General features: G+C 41.8%; 1 protein-coding gene across 5 annotated transcripts in view; it reads left to right on the top strand.

The window, feature by feature from the left end:
• The window catches only part of LOC144536847 (ATP-dependent 6-phosphofructokinase, platelet type-like), a 28,389-nt gene extending 8,755 nt beyond the window's left edge, over positions 1–19,634 (top strand). Inside the window, exons 8-23 of one of the 5 annotated variants that reach the window (XM_078280115.1) lie at positions 761–856; positions 1,702–1,794; positions 2,581–2,706; positions 3,460–3,524; positions 4,935–5,004; positions 5,872–6,018; positions 7,137–7,207; positions 8,982–9,069; positions 10,913–11,065; positions 12,223–12,375; positions 13,331–13,495; positions 14,312–14,373; positions 14,739–14,850; positions 16,096–16,195; positions 17,816–17,921; positions 18,820–19,634. In XM_078280115.1, the coding sequence (XP_078136241.1) occupies positions 761–856; positions 1,702–1,794; positions 2,581–2,706; positions 3,460–3,524; positions 4,935–5,004; positions 5,872–6,018; positions 7,137–7,207; positions 8,982–9,069; positions 10,913–11,065; positions 12,223–12,375; positions 13,331–13,495; positions 14,312–14,373; positions 14,739–14,850; positions 16,096–16,195; positions 17,816–17,921; positions 18,820–18,976 (1,764 nt within the window). In that variant the 3' untranslated portion in view covers positions 18,977–19,634. Of the gene's footprint in view, positions 1–237; positions 334–760; positions 857–1,701; positions 1,795–2,580; positions 2,707–3,459; positions 3,525–4,934; positions 5,005–5,871; positions 6,019–7,136; positions 7,208–8,981; positions 9,070–10,912; positions 11,066–12,222; positions 12,376–13,330; positions 13,496–14,311; positions 14,374–14,738; positions 14,851–16,095; positions 16,196–17,815; positions 17,922–18,819 lie in introns of all 5 variants that reach the window. The other 4 variants (XM_078280116.1, XM_078280113.1, XM_078280111.1 and 1 more) reach the window with 4 other exon arrangements.
• The last annotated feature ends 375 nt before the right edge of the window (positions 19,635–20,009 follow it).

The raw sequence follows: 20,009 nt of genomic DNA, 5'->3' as shown, positions 1-20,009 counted from the left end.
TATTTGTTCCCCACAGTAAACCCAGTGACTCATAACGAGTGTATATAATTCTGTCTTGCTGTCTTGTTTAACATGACAATGTTAGTTATTCTGCACAACATTTCTGTTTTTCTACAAGGAGAACATCCTGTTTTTCTTCTATCAGAGAAGACTTATGTGAAGTGTTTAGTCTGAGTCGTCTGGTGTCATATTGTGGTTTTTTCTGCTTTGGAAACATGCCACTGTTCTATGATTCAGACCCGTTCCAGGGGCACAAGGCTGAACATTATCATAGTTGCAGAGGGAGCCATAGACAGGCATGGGAAGCCCATAACCTCTGGTATAGTCAAGGATGTGAGTACCTGAGTGCAAAGAAAGGGGAAGCCAGAAGCATGGAGACCCGACTGATGGAAATCAGTCTTCTATGCCACAAATCGCCTAAATAAACTGTATTACAGTTTTCTTGATAGTTGGCATCAGAATATCCTAACAGGATGCTAATGTGGGTGGAAAAAAGACCCACCTTGCTCCTGATAAGAAAACCATGATGCTGCATGCTACGTCCACAATAATGCAGTAATGACCAGCAATAAGGTTGGCAGGATATTGCTGATTACAAAGTGCAAACACAAGCTGCAGTGACAAATTTCATTATGAAATAATATATTCTCAGCCTCCCGGCTGTTAGCATCGTCTGGCCCCCTGTGCTTCTGAAAGCCCACGTCGCAGCCACCATCTCAGTTTTTCTGTCATGTTGTTTCTCCACCACCCCTCCTTGTAGAACCGAGCAGGAATGAAAAGGCTGAATATCATAATTGTAGCCGAAGGGGCGATTGATCGTAGCAACACGCCCATTACCACTGACTATATCAAGGATGTAAGTACAGAGCTTTGTGTAAAAGTGTGGCAAGTGCCAGCTTGGACTGCCTCCTGTATGACCTATACTACTGTACTGCTGCCCTGGTGTGGCTTTAACTCTGTTGCTGTGTTTCTGGAGTGCTCTATCAGACACACTCTCTAGTTTTACAGTATAAGATGGCTGTCACTATACTACTACCGCTATAAAACCCTGAGCAGATACCCTCACTAAACCTCACGCCCAGACATTTGTGAAATCCACTGTCATTCATTTCTAACCGCTTCACACATAGTTGTATTGAATGTTTTTTTTTTTTTTTTTTTTAAATGTAATATGGGTATGTATGTTATGACACTGTAAACTTGCTCACAGAGATAATCACCGTATGCCACGACCCTGCACTAACAGTTTTTTTATTTGACGGCAAAAATATCAAGTGTTTTGTTTTCTCGTACAGTACCCGAGTATCACCACTTGATTTAGCACTTCCAGCTTGGGATCTTCTGTGATGTTCAGTTTAAGCTAAGAGCTCCCCGCTAACATGACTGAAAAATTAGAATGGCTTGCTTGTGCTTTGCTGTTTCCCCTTCTCTTAAGCTTTTCTATTGTGTTTGTGTTTCAGTGTGTGATGAGCCTGGTCATGTTTGTATGTATGTATGTACGTTTGCATACACACTTGTTTCATAGTATGGTTCTATTGCAGACAGAATTTCACTTTTAGCGGAATTACTAATATGCATGAAATACATTTGCATAATCTCATGAATCCGTTAAATATACTATACAAAAGTATTTGCCTTTAGAGGAATAACAAAGAATATTGCCGCAGTATTTGCTAAGACGTGTACATTTTATCCTCCTAGCTTGTTGTCAAATGCTTGGGTTTTGACACACGAGTGACAATCCTAGGGCATGTGCAGAGAGGAGGGACCCCTTCTGCTTTTGACCGCATCCTGGTAGGTCCACCACTTATTTATTTTGAACATGAATTAATACATTTTTCCAGCAAAATACTAAACATTTGCTGGTTGCAGCTTCTGAAATATCAGGATGTTATGCTTTTCTTTGTCATATCCGATAGCAAACTGAATATCTTTGGGTTTTGGACTGTTTGGCTTTGGGAAGTTGTAACATGCATATGTAGACAAATCAATTCATTGAGAAAATAACCATTAGTTGTAGCCCTAATATAAAATTGATTATACATTGATTTTAGAACCATAACATTGTCAGATTCGATTTATCTCATTTGTTTAACTACCATTTACATGTTTGACTTTTACAACTTGTAGCATTTATAATAGAAATTATTTATAAAGTGTGCACACTATCAATCAGTTGTACACATTTGCTGTGTGCTCTATTGGAGATATTTTGGTAGAAATAGTCCAGTTGTCCAAAGCATTTCCTGTTTAATCCCGTGTGTGTCTGAGGAGAATTGGCTCCAGGTTTCAGGCTAAGCACATTAACAGATTTGTGGCTCAACACGTGAAGCACCGCATCACAAACAGTGACAGACAAATCTCTTCACGTTTACCACACAAATAAAAATTGAAGCAGAGAAAAAGACATATCGGAGGATTTTTTTTTCTCCCGATTTTGGGTCCAGTGTGAAAAATAAATCACTGGATTTGGGGAAGAATGTGTTGGCAAAGAAAACATTACATGTGTACAGGAGAAACAAAGAAATGTTTTGATAGTGAGGATGACGCAGTTTTATCTGTGTGTGTTTGCTCACACAGGCCAGTCGTATGGGTGTGGAGGCTGTTCTTGCCCTTCTTGAGACCACAGCCAACACGCCAGCCTGCGTGGTCTCTCTGTGCGGTAACCAATCGGTGCGCCTGCCTCTGATGGAGTGTGTACAGATGGTAGGCACTGGACCGGGCTGGAAACAGTCCACACATTCAATGCACACACAAACACTTATTTACAAAAGTACGGAAGCTGAGGAGAGAGGGGAACTGCAAAGCAGATACAAACACAAACACTGGGAAATGACTCAGCTGGACTAAGAGAGGCAGAGTCAATGGGGGCGGGTTGGAGGAGCATTAAGGAATGGCCCATCGGTCCTGAAGTGCCACTAATGTTCTCAAGAGAGTTGTATTGTTTGAGAGGCAGTTGTGTCTGGTTAATGATTATGTAAAGCATTTGGCAGGGCTGGCGATGACTGCCTGCTGGATGGTGATGTAATAGCAACCCATCACCATAGAAACGCATAAAGAGGCTTTGTTGTTGAATTTGAATACCATGTTTAGATTTTGACAGAACTCAAGGGACAATCTCACCAAATGTTTCAATTATTTTTTTCAGATTTTGTAAAGTGGTTCAAGGAATGCAGTTCTATTCCAGGTCAAAACATGGTTACATATTAGCTCAGTATTGATGACATGTCTACTCTTGCGTTGTTCTGTCTCTTTAAAATAGAAAGGCGGTGAGTCCCACATGCAGCAATTGTTGCGCTCATAATAGGCCCTTCAAAGATCACAGTATGAATGCCTGCATATATATATCATAGCTGATATGAATTAAACAAAGTGCCTCTGCTTTTGTACATAAAGGAAGTACAGTGTATGAAATTATACTGAATTCAAACAGTGAAAATACTCCTCTCTCTTCCTTAGACTCAAGAGGTCCAGAGGGCCATGGACGGGAAACGGTTTGAGGAGGCTGTTAAGCTTCGGGGCAGGTATGACTGACGGCCTGCTGGGAGCAATCCCATATTCCAAAGACATCACTTAACTCAAGATCCAGACATGGAATGAGTTTGATGTTGCTTACTTTAGACAGGTGTAGTACAGAAAGTGAACCATGGTGCTATTTTAAGCATCGTCGTCATTTATACACAGCATAGAGTCAACGATTAGTTGGAAATTATAATGATGCAGCCAATTCAATTTACATCCCTCAGTTTTGACCCTCAGTCACTCCAGGAATTTGCGATGTCGCGATCGCAACGATTCAACCAATCTCCCAAGAGTTTAGTGCTACTCGCAATTTTGTCCAATCACCGCAACTTTAGCGCAAGTTTGACCAATAACCCGAGCATCCCCAACTTCCACCAATCACAGCAGTCCCCCGTGCCAGACCTTTGCCTAGGTACCGGACACTGAGAGCCACTGACCAAGCGGGAGTGAGAACGAGTTGATGCAACACACGTACGTCGCCAAATTCATTTCCTTGTTTTTGGTATGAAGATGAGACGTGTGACTCGAACATCTCACATTGACCAACAAAACGTACCACCAAAGACCATGCAGAACAATTCAGATCGTCCTGCCAACCTGTACACATTTTAACATCAAAGTACGCTGTAACGATTTGTCACTCTGAAGTCGCTAAAAGCAGCTGCTGTTTCAATGCTGTCTGCTTTATGCAGCGGGTGGGGCTGCTGCTCAGTTCTCCCGGTGACACACAGACACACACACACAGAGACAGGCACGCACACACACACACAGTAGATGCAGGAGAAACCGGAGATGAGAAGGTAATAAGAAGATGACTTGAGTTGAGCACAGCAATGCTCGTGATTGTAAGTGCAATAAAAAGTTAAAGGCCAATTAGTAGACTACTTTATCAAACCGTAAGTGAATATATCCCAGACCAGGATAGGAAATTAACTTTCAAAATGTGAACATTAACCAGCCACTAACAGATATATGTTCAAATTTGATTCATTCAATTGTAAATAATTATTTTGTGTCATAAATCCACCAGCCATTTTCATATTATACCAGCATTTGCAGCATCCTGAGCCTTTTTGGTAAGGTTAGCCTACTAGGAACACTCAGCTCAGAGTAGTTTTATTCATCCTGAAACAAGTTTCCTTTTATTTTTTAAGAAGTACACTAAAAAACTTTTTTGCAATTTTCACCATCTCCCGCAACTTCATTACAACAAAAAAACAAAACATCTCAACTTTTATTGCAATTTTTTACAAAAGCTGCCGCAAAATCTGGCATTTTGGGCCACAACAATCCAAAAAAAAAGGCAGCGAAACTTGAAGGGACTGCGATATTGTGCATTTTCATGTATGTGGTGCTGAAAATGTTCCATACTATTGGTGTAACGATATTGCCTGTGCCATGTTTTACTGCAGGAGTTTTGAAAACAACCTGAGGACATACAAACTGCTGGCTCATCGTAAACCAGAATCCGAACTGCCAGTTGTAAGTCACCTCACGACATCTTGACATTACCTTTCCTTTTGACAGTGACAGTGTTATCAGCTCTGTTCCCTCGCTCCTAACACAAGCCAGAAATATACAGACACACATAGTAGCAGCCCCCACTATGCCTGGAGTGCAGATTGTTTTTAGAGTTACATTTCCCTCCCCAAACCACTGAGATGTTTAATTTTTTATTACTGTCCTAAGGATCTGCGAACAAATGACGACTCAGCTGATGCAGTCATGGTGCACTGTGCTGCTATTTTCAGAGGTATCCTTGGCAAAACAAGGCTCATGTACCGATTAAAGTATTCCTGTGCATGGTTTGGCAATATAGAGTAATGTGAGTATTTCTCTGAAAATAGGTGCATAAAGCATGCTAGTTAAACATGGTGTCAGCTGTTTCCTGCTGTTAAGTGGAAAATAAGGTCACTTGTAATTATGTGAACCAGTTAATAATAAACTGTTTTACCTGCTTGCTGTGTAGGCTATAGTTTCAGTGGTATGCGTCACATAAGGACCAGGTGACACATGACACCTGGCTCCCCACTAAGGGATGACTTGTTCAACCATGCCAGGAGCTGTGACAGCCTGCTGCTGTAGCTCCAAAAGAAGCAGCTCAGATCAGTGAAGTGTAGAGGCAGACGCCATGCTGTGGAGCTCACCTCAGGGTTTGGCTCCCCCTGCATCTGTGATAATGACCAATGTAGGCCCAGCATGGAGCTGAGAGCAGAGCAGAAACCATTTATTGATTCACTCTGCAGAGCTTGATTACATGTCCTCCCAAAACAACTGCAACATACAGTCTTTATTTAGTGGGATGATAAACAATGTTAGTCCCATTTGATGTCCGTTTTCTGCCCTCAGAGCAACTTCAATGTGGCAGTGTTGAATGTTGGTGCCCCTGCAGCGGGCATGAATGCTGCCGTTCGTTCAGCCGTCAGGGTGGGCATCTCTGAGGGGCACAAGATGTTTGCTGTCAGTGATGGGTTTGAGGGATTCTACAAAGGCCAGGTGGGTACTACTGTATATGACATATATACTAGTGCACTGTTGCATGTATATAATATACCACTTTGCAATCTCACTCCGTTAAATTGAAAATCGTGTAGGAAAGTCATCACACTAAGGATATTTAATGTTACAATTGAAATGTATTCATCAAATAATCTACACTAACAGTTTAATAAAATATTGTGTGTTCCACATTTTAATCAATTGCTCAAAGAGAATTGGTGAGTCAGACAGTGCACAACCACTGTTAGGCCACAAGGGATAATCTGTCTAGATTAACGTAAACCAATTTCCTGCACTGACTCTCCCTCCTCTGCCCAGCTCAGCCAAAGTTGATGCAGTACCACAATAAACTGATAGAGGGCAAAAGAATACACAGACAGTAAAACACAGCTTCTGAGTAATCAATCAGTGAGATGATTTTCACCTGATCTAACTATGGAGGAAATCTTCAATGATGAATGAAAGGTAAAAGCAGACAGTAGATATGTGAGTCTTTATGTGAACCCAGGTCTGTTCTGTAATTTGAGACACTGCTATTTTCCTGCTCTGTGACTGGTAGAACTGGTTTCCTCTCTTTTATCCTCCTTTGACCTTTTCCCGGAGAAAAACAACGCAAGTCCATAGTTGTCTTATTCAAAGAACAGCACTTAAACGATCTGATCGTTTATCTTCAATATTATGTCCTCAATATTAGTGGTTAGTTAAACATCCGGTGTGTGCTCTGGCCAGCTGAAATCAGGCTGTGCCAACTGACCCCAGGAAGATTAGACCAGTGGGAGTAATGGATTTCTATACTTCAGTGCTCTGGGACTCTCAGCTACACACACCTGTGTTTTCACCGGTCCACTTCCTCTGTTATATATAAGCGAGTGTGGCCAGAAAGTTAACTCTCCTAACAATCTCTGCACCGAGACACCAGGAAGATGTGTCAGATAATACAGAACTGTAACTAACACAGGAGGTTCTGGATGTATTAAAGGTGTGAGGTAAATGGACCAACAACAATAAAGAATCAATCTTAGGCCTAGAATTCATACATTTGAATGCTAAAAGAAGGACATTTTTAAAACGTGATGGAGTAAGATTTGCATGTGTTGCTGTTGTCTTCCCCTCAGATTAAGGAGATTAAATGGGCTGATGTCGGAGGATGGACAGGACAAGGTGGATCCCTGTTGGGAACCAAAAGGTAAAGGCTTGCTCTGTAATCTCTGGTTGAACAGCAACTGTTCAACATTCAAAATAAGATTCATAAGGTTTAAAAAAAAAAAAAAAAAAAAAAGAAGAAAATATATATATATATATATATATATATATATATATATATATATATATATATATATATACACACACACACACACATCAGTGTTTCCCACACATAGACTGTGTGGCGGTGCGCCGCACTATCAACACCGGCCACCACACATTGCGTTTCGTTATTTTTTTTAAACGCTATTTAAAAGCATTTCCTTTTCCTGCCCTCCTCCGTCTCTCTGTCACTTGTGTCACACACACACACCACCGTGCGGTGTTTGGTGTTTCTAGCCCCCAACATTGCCTTTTAGGCAGCACGGCAATGGCTATGTTTCAAAGGTTAAGGTGAGGGTTAGCTGCCTGGAAGGCGACGTTGGAGGCTTAAAACACCATCGAGCCCACCGTGCACACAGCGTCTGTCTCCATAAAGGAGAGAAGACGGCTGGCGAAATTTTCACGAAAGGTTGGTATCTATCTCATGAACACCTTTACACAATCACACATTAAAAAGTGCTATACAAATATTTTATATTCTGAATACAATGTTGAGTCCCGACCCGACTCTTAGCAAACAAGCGATTGTGCCTGCTTTAGAAAGTTAACTAGTCGCAAGTTTGCAGTAAAATGCAGTTGGGTTGTCGAGGTCAAAACACTATATGTAGCAGCTGTGAATCAAATAAACTTATTATAAAAAAATAAATTGTAATTTTTTACTCTTACACTGAATGTTTGCTGCTTCAAACCAGATGAGTATTGAAAAGTTTTCCACGATGAGGACCAGCCTGAACCGGAGGTATCGGTCTGAAACAGAGCTGAACAGTCCGACCAGTGGAATTAATTATGTTATTCATTTGTTTACAATATTTTCAGGCTTCAAACAGTGAAAGACAGGGTCAGGAAAATAAAGAGATAGATTTGTTAGGCATTGAAGTAGGAGAGGAGGACAGCATCCAACAGCGTGTCCTCCTCGGTTTTTGGTACTTGATTGTTACGAAAATAAATTTTGTCAATTGGTGTTTGTAAACACAGCATTTAAAGTTGGCCCCTCCTCCCTATCTCAACGAACCAGAGAGAGAGAGAGAGAGAGAGAGAGCTGATGGATTGAATTTTCCTTCTGTCTGTGTGTGTGACGGTAAAACAGACACAATGACAGACAGCAGCACTGTCTGTCTGCTGCACACATCTGTTGGGGCAGAGGAGAAAAAGGAGCAGGGAAACACTAAAGTAAATAAAAACAGCGATTTGGACCGTTGGTTGTCAAATACCGCCGCTTTGTATCATACAGATGCTAAAGGGTTTTGTGTGTCGGTATGAGACGCTGACAAAGCGGAGGTTGGCAATGAGAATGGGCTGTACACCCTGTACTGTTATTGGCTGGGGGTTACACACCCACATGCAGCCAAAGGCTGTTTGCTGACACCCATAAACTAACTCTAACCCACAGCAAAATAAAAAGAAAAGTTAAAATACAGGCAGAGGGCAGGGTCACTGCAGATACAGACACCGCACACACGTCTGGTGGGTCACAAGTGATGATTGAGAGGAATTATTTTTGTATTAGTCTATACATTGTTTTTTAGGATACTGCTGCATATTATACCTTTTAAGGACCACATTCACAGCTATATACTTTGTAACTGTTTGAATGTTTCGACATGCACTGAAACAGTTCATATAAATAAATAACTTTGTTCTTTCCTTTCCTACAGAACACTTCCTGCAAAGCATATTGACAAAATTGCTGAGCAGATGCGAAAGCACAACATTAATGCACTCCTAATTGTTGGTGGATTTGAGGTATGTTTAAAGCTTTCTTTTTTGTCCCTGCTAGCTAATATAGCTAATGAGGCTACATTGTCATTTTTACTTTCCATAAGCATTTAAGCTCTTAGACATTTGAAAATTCATGACAGGAGCGCTAATGCTATATTTAATATTCAGCAACATGGTGAGAATGCTCATACTTAAAAACAACAAAGTAACTGTTGAAGCATTACTAATTATATTGTCAGATGTCTATATGTACAGTATATGACAGTGAACACAGTAATGTTGATCCTTTCCATCAGTCTTATCCCATTTTATGTCAGCATACCACCACATGGTTCCTTACATAGTCATCTACATAATCATGCTTCAAAGTAATTTCTTGGTTCACTGTTGATTTCCATTACTCTAAATATATCATTAGAGAGAAAGTAGGATTCTAAATTTGAGGCATTTGAATTACTGAAATGAAAAGTAAAGCAACACACACTACGGGCCCTATCTTGCACCCAGCGCAATTGACTTTGTACACCGACGCATATATCATTCCTATTTTGCACCCGACACAACAGCAGACTTTTCCCTTCACAGACTCGCGTCGTTAAATTAGGAAATTAACTTGCCCCCCCAGGGGCGGTTCAGCAAAAAGAGGAGGCGTGTTCCGGTGCAAACGTTCCCTAGTGCTATTTTGCAGTTTCAGAAAACAATTCTGCCACAGACCAGGAAAAACCAAGTCTAAAGTCAGTGGCGCGTTATTCAGATGCTATTTTAAGGTTGCATGCTTGACCATAATGTAGAGTGTGCACACCGCGCATACACTTTGCTTCTCTCATCTCACGGACCCAGCAGTTCACATTTTTTGCAAACCATACATAAATACAAGGAAAAATATGACCTTGTTTTACACATTTCCATGAATCATTGATGTGTTGATGACATAAATGAGGAAATATTAGAGGACTTAAGGAGATGCGATGTTGAACTGCATGTGCTGATGTCACTTAACCCAAATGCCCCAGCAGCGGCACAGGAGAGGAGAGACAGAAGAGCTGCATCGTCTATAGTGAGGTCATCTCGGTCTACATTGCAAAAATATCACCAAGCATTCATGACCTCGTGATTCAGTGAGAGTGAGCCCAAAACATCGGAAAGTATGTTTTTGTGACATTTCTTTATTTACATTTTGTCAAAAAGAAAAATCAATAGCAAACGTCGGTCTCCTCGGCTGTGAACCGCTCCTGAAGTGCGCCCATGGATGTATTAGAGGGTGCACCTAGCAAATCCGCCATTATAATAGCAATCCGCCATGGAACAAGCGCGCCTGCTTTTAAAGGGAACGTGAGATAACGCTCTGATTGGTTTATTGCACGTTACGCCCAAACCACACCTATGAGTAATGTAGCTACTTCAGACCAACCCATTTTAGATTTACCAGTATAATAGCAACAGCGCCTGAGATGCGCCCACAAAGCTACTTGCGTTTGGCGTTTGATACTTGCGTTTCAGATCGTTAAAATAGGGCCCTGTAACTGAAATATAACAATATGATGATTTGGTTATAATTGGAAACAGGGAGCACCTGCTTTTTTCCAGCCATTTCACGCAATCCCATTAAGATGCTCACCAGCTTTATTTTCCTGTGATATATGCAAGTAAATGTATATGTATGGATGTGTGTGTGTGTGTGTGAGAGAGATAATGTTTAGAGTATGTGGAGTGGTACCTGTCTGTTTCGCTGCTGTCCGCTGTGATAGACCTGGCTCCTCCCCTTGGCACCCTGTCCTTCCCCTCCTTGTGGCAAGTAGCACCTCTTAACCAAACCAACCTGCCAGCCACCCTTGCAGACACTAAAGTGCTTGGCTCTGCCCTGCAGGGCTTCCTGTCACTGCTGGAATTGTTAACGGCGCGCGGGAAATATGACGAGTTCTGTGTGCCCATGGTAATGGTCCCAGCCACTGTCTCCAACAATGTGCCGGGCTCAGACCTCAGCATTGGCGCTGACACGGCTCTGAACGCCATCACTACTGTAAGTGATGGGGCTGGCAACCAGAACAGTTGAACTCACAGCAACACACAGACAGATAGATAGAAACCACACACATGCACACAAGCAGACAAACTTGCTCATGCTCTTATTAAATTTACCAGTCAGTGAATTATTTGGAGGAAATTTTGTGAACATTGCAGCTGTTAGCCACATCTGGACTAAAACTAAAACATCAGAAACTCAGCCAGACAGACAAATAGAGTCACGTCTGTACTGTGAGGCCTGACTGGTAAAGGTAAAACCAAGGTACCGAGTAGCGTCCCTCCCTTCCCTGTCAGGTGAGTAAGTGAGTGACAACATGCGGGCATGCTGTGAGGTGCACGAGAGTCGTGGCCGCCAATGTTTGCTCTGCTCTCTCTGTCTGTGTTTGTGTCCTCCCACATCATTAACATCAAGAGGAGTGGTTAACATGATGTCTAGTTGGCTCTCACATACAGCTACAGAGCACAAACTAACACCCTGTAGTACAGTTAACATGCACTGTATTGCATCCATCTGCTTGTATTGATAATGAAGCTTCTATACAAACTTTATTTAGTAACATTGCATAAATTTGAGGTTCTTTATGCAAAGAATATATAAAGATAATACCCAACATTGCTCTTGCTGTTTTTGTTTAAAGCATCATGGTAACTCAAATGCACTAAAGAACCAGCGCAAATATAAACAGGATAACATCTCCCAACCTGAATCTTTGCCACCATCTTATTCATCCTTCCTGTGTATGCAGACTCGATCGGTGCTTGTCTTGCCTGCAGATAACCTTCCACAGCAGATGTGGCCGTCATATGGTTGTCCTATGCAGTGTCACTGCATTGAGCTGCTGAATCACGAACACACAGACCTCTGTCTTTCTTCCCTCTGTTCTATCTGTTCCTTCTACGTTTTGTCCTTTCAATGTCCTGTCCTGTCCTTCCATTCTCTTCATTTTCCCTTCTTCACTTTCTTCTCTCTCTCTCTCTCTATCCACACGTCTGTCCCTCCGTCCTTTCTGCCAAAGGGAAGCCATTGCCGCTATCACACGGAAAGAGCCGGAATGGCAGGATACACTCCTGTAAACTGAGAGAGATTCACCTCTCTCTCTCATTGGCCAGCCTTTAGTGGCTCTAACGCGTTTTCATATACTGCCGCTTCAGGCCTTTGAGAGTCTGCTGCAGCTGTATGAGGCTCGCTCTGCCTATGAGGAGCTTTGCATCCCGATGTGTATGCTGCCTGCCACCATAAGTAACAATGTACCGGGCACAGATCTCAGTATCGGGGCAGACACGGCCCTCAATGCCATCGTGGAGGTAAGGCAGACAAACCGCCGCCCCAACAACTTTGACCGCTTTGTTTAAAATGCTAATGCACAGAGGATGAAAATGACACATAATATCACGTTGATGGTCCAGTGCTTATACTCAGCAGACTGTCAGCTTCCAAAAGCAGATGTGCAGTAAAGTGTTGCATGAGTATTTGCTGCAGCTCTATAGATTTCTGTATCTGTATTTTAACCTAACTTTAGTTCTAACATTATACCTCAGGATTAACCTTAACCCAAACACTGAAGGCAAGTAGGGTCTAATGAAAGATGCTATCAAGTTGCATTATGGGAAATGTTGATCCAGTGTTGACCCATTCTATTCTAATATCTCGGCCTTGGCTGCCTTGATCCGTCTCTTGTGAGTCCCCCAACTTTATTGATGTGGAATGCGCCTTTAACATTGTTGTAGCATCTGAAACTGGACTTAGTACTGACATCACAGTCACCTGATGTCAAACTGATTATCCACATTGGACTATTAAAACAATGTTTTAATGTCAGGTCAAATAGAAAAGATAGTTTATACTGTATCTATAAATAAAATTCTAACCAAAAGTTCTAACCAAACATTTTCATTTGAAATGATATGTGAAGTTTACCATTTGATGTGCTCTCTCATCCTTATGCAGGACTCCAGTCTAACTGGCGAAAGCAGCATTTTAGCCTGAATCTGCCTGAATTGTTAAAACGTAGCAAGTTGACTCTTGTGCAGATTGAGAAATAAGCATGCTGGCCTTGAAACTAGTGTCTTGCTGTTGTATTTCTATGTGGAATGTATTTATCTGAACATGACTAATCGTCACACTTCTAACCTTGCTGGTTTTTGATTAAACAAGACATTTATCTGGAGATATCTCACATATTAACATAGTTTCATAATGCTAAGCTTGTAATAATCACCTCATGTGTACTGACATTGTGAGCTTATATGCATGTGTCAGACTTGTGACCGCATCAAGCAGTCGGCCAGTGGGACCAAGAGACGTGTGTTCATCATCGAGACCATGGGAGGCTACTGCGGCTACCTGGCCAGTGTAGGCGGCCTGGCTGCTGGAGCCGATGCTGCCTACATCTACGAGGAGCCATTTGACATCAGAGACTTGCAGGTAACACATAATGTCTTAGTAACACGCACACATGCACCTCAACATTGACTGCCTCTGATGTTTGTGTCTCCTCTTTGATTTCTCAACTCTCCGTCAAGGCATTCACTCCCTAAGGCCCCATTCAGACCAAAATAGTGATCTGGCGATTTGCCGCAGGGTTGTGCGGTGGTGTGGTCACTGAAACTGCCCATTTGTGTGACATCCTGTTGGGTTTCTTTAACCCCCCAAAGTAGCACAAGTAGACTTAATATTTCACAGTTACCGTTTTCTGTCAAATTGTTTATAGATCTCGACGTTTCCGACTGCACTTGAAGGCAGCTTCATTTCACGGAGTAAGAGAGAAAGAAAAGACAAAGAGCCAAGTGAGACAGATCGACTATGCTTTGTTGTTTGCCAGTCAGCTATTACACAAACTCCTGGGCAGTTCAGACTTTCTTGTTTCCCGTTTACACAGAACTCTCACACCGCCTCAAAACTGGTTGACAAGTCTGATTGTGGTTACATGATTGGCCACCACAGCGTGATGTCGGGTTGCGTTTCTTCAAAAGTTGAGTTGGTCTAAACTTGACGCCGCAGGCCCGCTGCGTTGTTTTGTGTGTCCCCTGTGGCAAACCCCACCGCAGCCTGAAGCACTACCCCCATTCAAAATGAATGGAAAGACCTGCGTTTTTGCTGCACTGTCTGACGCCGACACAGGCTGTGTGAATGCCCACTCACACTCACTTCATCTACAAGAGGCAATTCAGACTAATTCTGGGATGGCCATCATCCCAGTGCCATCTACTGGTCACTCACATTTCCTATTTATTCCTACAGGCCAATGTTGAACATTTGACTGAGAAAATGAAGACCAGCATTCAAAGAGGACTGGTCCTCAGGTAACATGATGATTCCAGCAGTCCAGACAGTCACAGTTCATTTTCAGACTGAGCCACTTAGTGAGTATGTGATGTTGTGCAAGTACAAATTCAGACACATAACTGGTGCACTGCTGCTGCATTTTTGAAGTTCCTATGAGCCAGTATTCCCTGTCCTCAGCACTTGATTGTAAGCTGCTTGTATAGTAAACAGAAGCAATGTTGATGTCAACACTTAAACAGCTGACATTTTGCAATTTTGCTTTCATCTTGTTGTCACTATGACATGATCTCAGTGAGGAAAGAACAATGGCTACATGTAGACTCAGACATCTGACTAATAACTCTGTGTGTGCGCGTGTGTGTGTGTGTGTGTGTGTGTGTAGGAATGAGAACTGTAATGAAAACTACACCACCGACTTTATCTACCAGCTGTACTCTGAAGAAGGAAGGGGAGTGTTTGACTCCAGGAAGAATGTGCTCGGACACATGCAGCAGGTAGGCACAGCCACACTTGTTCCCATTTCAATTTAATTCAATTTTATTTATAGTGTCAAATCATAACAGGAGTTATCTCAAAACACTTTACGGATAGGTCTAGAGACCACACCCTATAATATAATAATAATAATAAAGACCAAACAATTTCATACTGACTAAATGGGAGTATTTCCTTTCTGTAGCTGTACCAGGGGTAACAATTCATTCAGACTAAAGAAAGATTTAATAACACTTGTCTATATTTGTATCATAAATATGCAGATCTTCAATTTACATGGATGGGCTTTGTTGTATTTTGGCTTTGTGTGTCTTGAGAGTAGCGCAGATAAAACTGGATCAAACTAAACTTTGATGATCCTCAAGGGGAAATTGGGTTGTTTCTGCAGCAAGTAATGGGTTTCAGGAAAAATGAAAGTACATTTGGGTCCAGAAAACATACAATAACACACACAAATAATAATAACCGTTAAATATAATAAAAAAAGAAGTTTGGTGGGTGTCCTGGTGGCTCTGGGTTTGAATCTGGTCTTATACATTTGATGAATACAGGGTTTCAACAAGTCAAATATAAGACTTTTTAAGACCAAGACATAAAAAAATAAATAAAAAAATGATGTCAGAGTCCGGAAACTTCGTCTGAAACCATTCTAAGGACTAGGACTGGTGTCTAGATTGGCTGCAATAGCAGTTGCATGTTGGTCTCATTTGTAGTCGTAATACAGCAAATTATATTTGGACTAGCGAAAGAAAGAACTACAACACCACAGAATAAAAATAAAAAAACATTGTAAAGCGCCGCAGGAACATTTCAATGAGCATTAGAGGTAGTGTTACATTGACGTAGGAAAATAAAGACCTGTTTAAAATTATTGAAGACCTACAACACGATACTTCAGCAGATTTAAGACTTTTTAAGGCTTAACATTTTGATTCTTAAATTTTAGACTTTTTAAGACCCCGCGGAAACCCTGGAATATACATCTTTCTATCATCATTTCCTGCTTCTTGACTGTGGATGTGACATTTACCATTAAAAGATCAACAACATTTACAGCAGGTTGAGAATGCAGGCTGTTGTGCAAGAAGACAACAGAAAAGTCTGAAACAAATGAGAGTCTGGCCACAGCACAACTAAAGGAAAATGCCAAATTTAATACACAGCACATATGGACCAAATATCATATATTGTTTTTTGGGGGTTAAAGAATGCGATAAAATGAAACATTTTGATCCTTTTGAAAGGGAGGAGCACCGTCTCCGTTCGACCGTAACTTTGGGACCAAGATCTCTGCCAAGGCGATGCAGTGGGTTAGCAAAAAGCTGCTGGAGACATTCAGACAGGGTAAGGTTAATGCTCCACTTCAATATTAGTGAGATGACGCATGGTAGTGGGTCCTTCCTCCCTACAGAGGCGTGACCTGTCATGGAGTCACTGTCTGACATTTTGATGTATTTCTGTCCTCTCAAAGGAAATCACTTATTGATCATTTACATCTATCATATAACTATTTAATGAGAAAGTGACTTGAATGTTCTTATGGACGGATAACGCTAACAACTGTGAGTGATGTGTGAACTGTAGTTTGTCTTAAAAGCACACTGCATGTGTATAAACTTTAGGCTACAATAAAAGTTAAAACTCCTCTTTTGTTTTTTATGTCTATTTCCCATACACATGGATGACATAAGATGAAGGTAAATCTTTTTTTTTTTTTTTTGCTGGCTCCATGACCATCTATATCTTTATATTTAGCTCCATGTCCCTCCCTGTCGTCTTTGCGATTATTCTGCCATGTTATGGATCCACACAGGTGGTCTAGGCACTTGTGGGGTACAGCTAAGACTGGTTAGCGTTGCTACTGTCTTAGGGTCCTGTTTTAACGGACTAAGTGCACGGCGTGAAGAGCCTGGCGCAGGTGCGTTTAGGGCGTGTACAAATCCACGTTTGCTAGTTAAACGGCGGGAAAAAGGGTCCGTGTGCCAGGCGCTTGGTTCAAAAGGGTTGTACTTAGTGTCTTCATTAATTCACAGGTGTGTTTTGGTTGTAACATCCAATAAACCAATCAGAGATCATCTCCCATTCCCTTTAAAAGCCAGGCGCGTTTGGACCTTGGTGCATTGCTATCATGATAGCGGATTTGCTAAACAGGAAGGAGAGATATTCAGGAGAAGAAACTGATCTGCTCGTGCGTGAAGTGAAAACGCGCGAGCAGATCATATACTATTTCACATTGTAATATTTTTATTTTTAATCCTTTGTATGTGTGTGTGCTGCTGTGCTTCCCTGTGTGTGTAACAAGCATAGTGTGCGCGCGCTGTGCACGAGCCAAGGCACATTTTACGAATGCGCTGTTAAAATAACAATGAAATGCTGCGCTATTGACTTCAGACCAGGTTTTTGTTGGTTAATGGCGCGATCACTTCCCGCTGCCTCAAGATAGCAACACGTCAAGAATGCACCTGAACACACCTCCCTGTAAGACCAGCACGCCCATGGGTGCTCAGATGGGCGCAGGTGCATTTGCTATTTAAACAACGTGGGCGCTGGACGGGAAACTGACAACTGCGTCGGTCTTAAACTAGCAAAGACACTTGGATCGGGCCTTGCGCTGCGCCGGGTGTAAGATAAGGCCCTTAGTCTCACAAATTTAGCAGTAGCCACCATGCTACTCTATTTCCAGTTCCCAAGTCATCTGAAATTGTAAGACTGGAAACTACGAGCATGGAACCATTTTCCTGCTTTACCCCACATTTTCTTGTCTGTCTATGATGCTTGATGTTGCCTCAGTTGCTTCCTGTCTTTCAGTTGCACCTCATTGTAGCCCTCCTGTAGATCCACACAGAACTGCTTCCATCCCTCTATAGAACCTCTCACACCCACTGCCAAATGTCTATCCGTTTGCAACCAGCGAAGGTACGTTCCTGTGTTTCCTCCTCTGACTGCTCCGGTGTTTCCCTACAGGCCGAGTGTTTGCCAACACCGAGGACTCCTGCTGCCTGCTGGGGATGCGTCGCAGGGCTCTGGTCTTCCAGCCCGTTGTACAACTCAAGGACGAGACCGACTTTGTGTACGTATCACACTACTCAAACTCCACCAATGTTCTCTAGCAATTTCACTTCTACATGGTTCCCACGGGTCCTTGAAATCCTTCGAAGTTGTGAATTTGGGGGGGGGGGGTATTTGAAAATACACATGGGTCAGTAAAAGTTCTAATTTATATATTTTACACAAAATACACCATTTCTCAGTATTGTAGCAGTAATTAACCTTGATCTGTATCTCAAACAATGCCGTGGTTGCTGCTGGACTTTGAGGGAACTGGGCCTGGAAAGTCATTGAATGTGATACTGAAGGTGGTGTGGGAACCCTGTTCTAGTTGTGGTTAGGGGTGTAACCATCCAATATTATCAATACAAAGTGAAAAGATCAATACATATTGTCATCTTTAGAATGCGCCTGTATTTTGAAATTCCCACTTTAGATTGATTCTTTTTATTAAATAGAGTAGTTTGTCTGGAAGAGCTCAGTAATGAAATTGTCAAATCAAATTTTAGTTGCTTTTTGTAAATATATATAAGATTGTGTTAAATGGCCTCATGGTATCGCCTCGTATCGGTGGCAGGCCGCTGAATAGAATCAAAATTGGATCATGGCAGATTGTGATATCAGTAAATATTGTATCTTTGTCCTAAGAATGGATAAGGAAATGGATATAATATCGTAATCAGGATATAACGTGTGATTTACACCCCTAGTTGTGGTACATGTTAGTGTTGGCTCCCCCAACAACAATGTGGGGCCACAATTAAGATGACTGATACTAAATATTGTTATATTTATGTTAGAGCTGATCCATCAATGAACCCAAACACCAGTTTTAGCCTTTAAAGTCACTCTTGTATCACATATCCATGTGGTCCCTGCTCCCTATTATATAATTATGATATTTGCTCGCCTGCCTGCAGTCACAGGATCCCTAAGGAGCAGTGGTGGTTGAAGCTGCGTCCCCTGATGAAGATCCTAGCCAAGTACAAGACCACCTTTGACGTGTCCGACTCCGGACAGCTGGAGCACGTCGTACGCAACCGGCCTAAAGAGTCCGACGCTTCAGTAGCCATGTGAAGGCCTAAAACAAAATCCAGTCTGTATGTAAGACTGAATGTCTGTGAGGAGTCGGCGCATGTGTAGTAAAAGAGCTCCGGTAATCAGCAGCCATCTCGGTTTGGCCACATGCTATGTTCATTTCCTGTCTGTGTTATTTCCTTCAGTGTCACTCCACTCTGTTTTGTCGCGAACAAACTCATGAACTGTAACCTAGCCTCTGCAGCGACCCTAATACCAAACACCCTCTTGCTCTCGCACACAGCTGTGTGTCCTTGTTGCCCTGGATGTTTAATGTCCCCGCTGTTTTAAAATTGCACTTTCTCTGTGTCCAGTTGCTTAGGCAGGCTCTGAAGCTCAGAGCTGCACGAGGACAGAATAGACACTGTATTTGTAACAGTGTGTTATCTGCCTAGAACCAGTGTGAAGTTCAGCATATTTATTAGAGACTGATGCAATACAGTTCTACTGCTGCAAGTCAAGAGAACTGCGTGCTGTGCTTTACACTGAAACTAATATTTATCTTTTTAACATTGTTTCTTATTTTGCTCGCAAACATGGATATTTTATTAACCGTAGGCACTGCTGTACTGAGTAGCTGTCATAATGCACCAACGAGTTATATGTGTACAGTCAGAGACTGTTTCCCACAGAATAAAAATCCCACTTGAGAAGTGTACCCTATTAGTGTCTCTGGATTTATTTACTTAACCCCTCCACATTCATTAATAAACATTTTACTCTATCTATTCTTTATCACATTCTTTCCAGCTCTTCACTTAAGTTATATGATGTTCACTGCATGAAATATTGAAACACAAGACTCCATGTTTTTATGGCTGCATCATTCTATCTAATGGTAATATTCTAGATACCTTGGGCCCTATTTGATACACATTTTACAAAAAAAATCAGCCTGCGATACCTATTGAAACATTTGGATCTTTGCTAGAATTTGAATAAATTCCCAAATTCTTTGGGTTTCCCCAAAGCTCTGGACCAGAGCCTCTGTTTAAAGTGACTGTTAACTTATCAAAGAGAGAAAATGACCACA

The sequence above is a fragment of the Sander vitreus genome, chromosome 22, assembly GCF_031162955.1.
Source record: "Sander vitreus isolate 19-12246 chromosome 22, sanVit1, whole genome shotgun sequence".
Classification (NCBI taxonomy): domain Eukaryota; kingdom Metazoa; phylum Chordata; class Actinopteri; order Perciformes; family Percidae; genus Sander; species Sander vitreus.
The sequence above is the reverse complement of the archived record's forward strand: the minus strand, read 5'-3'. Positions and strand labels throughout refer to the sequence as shown.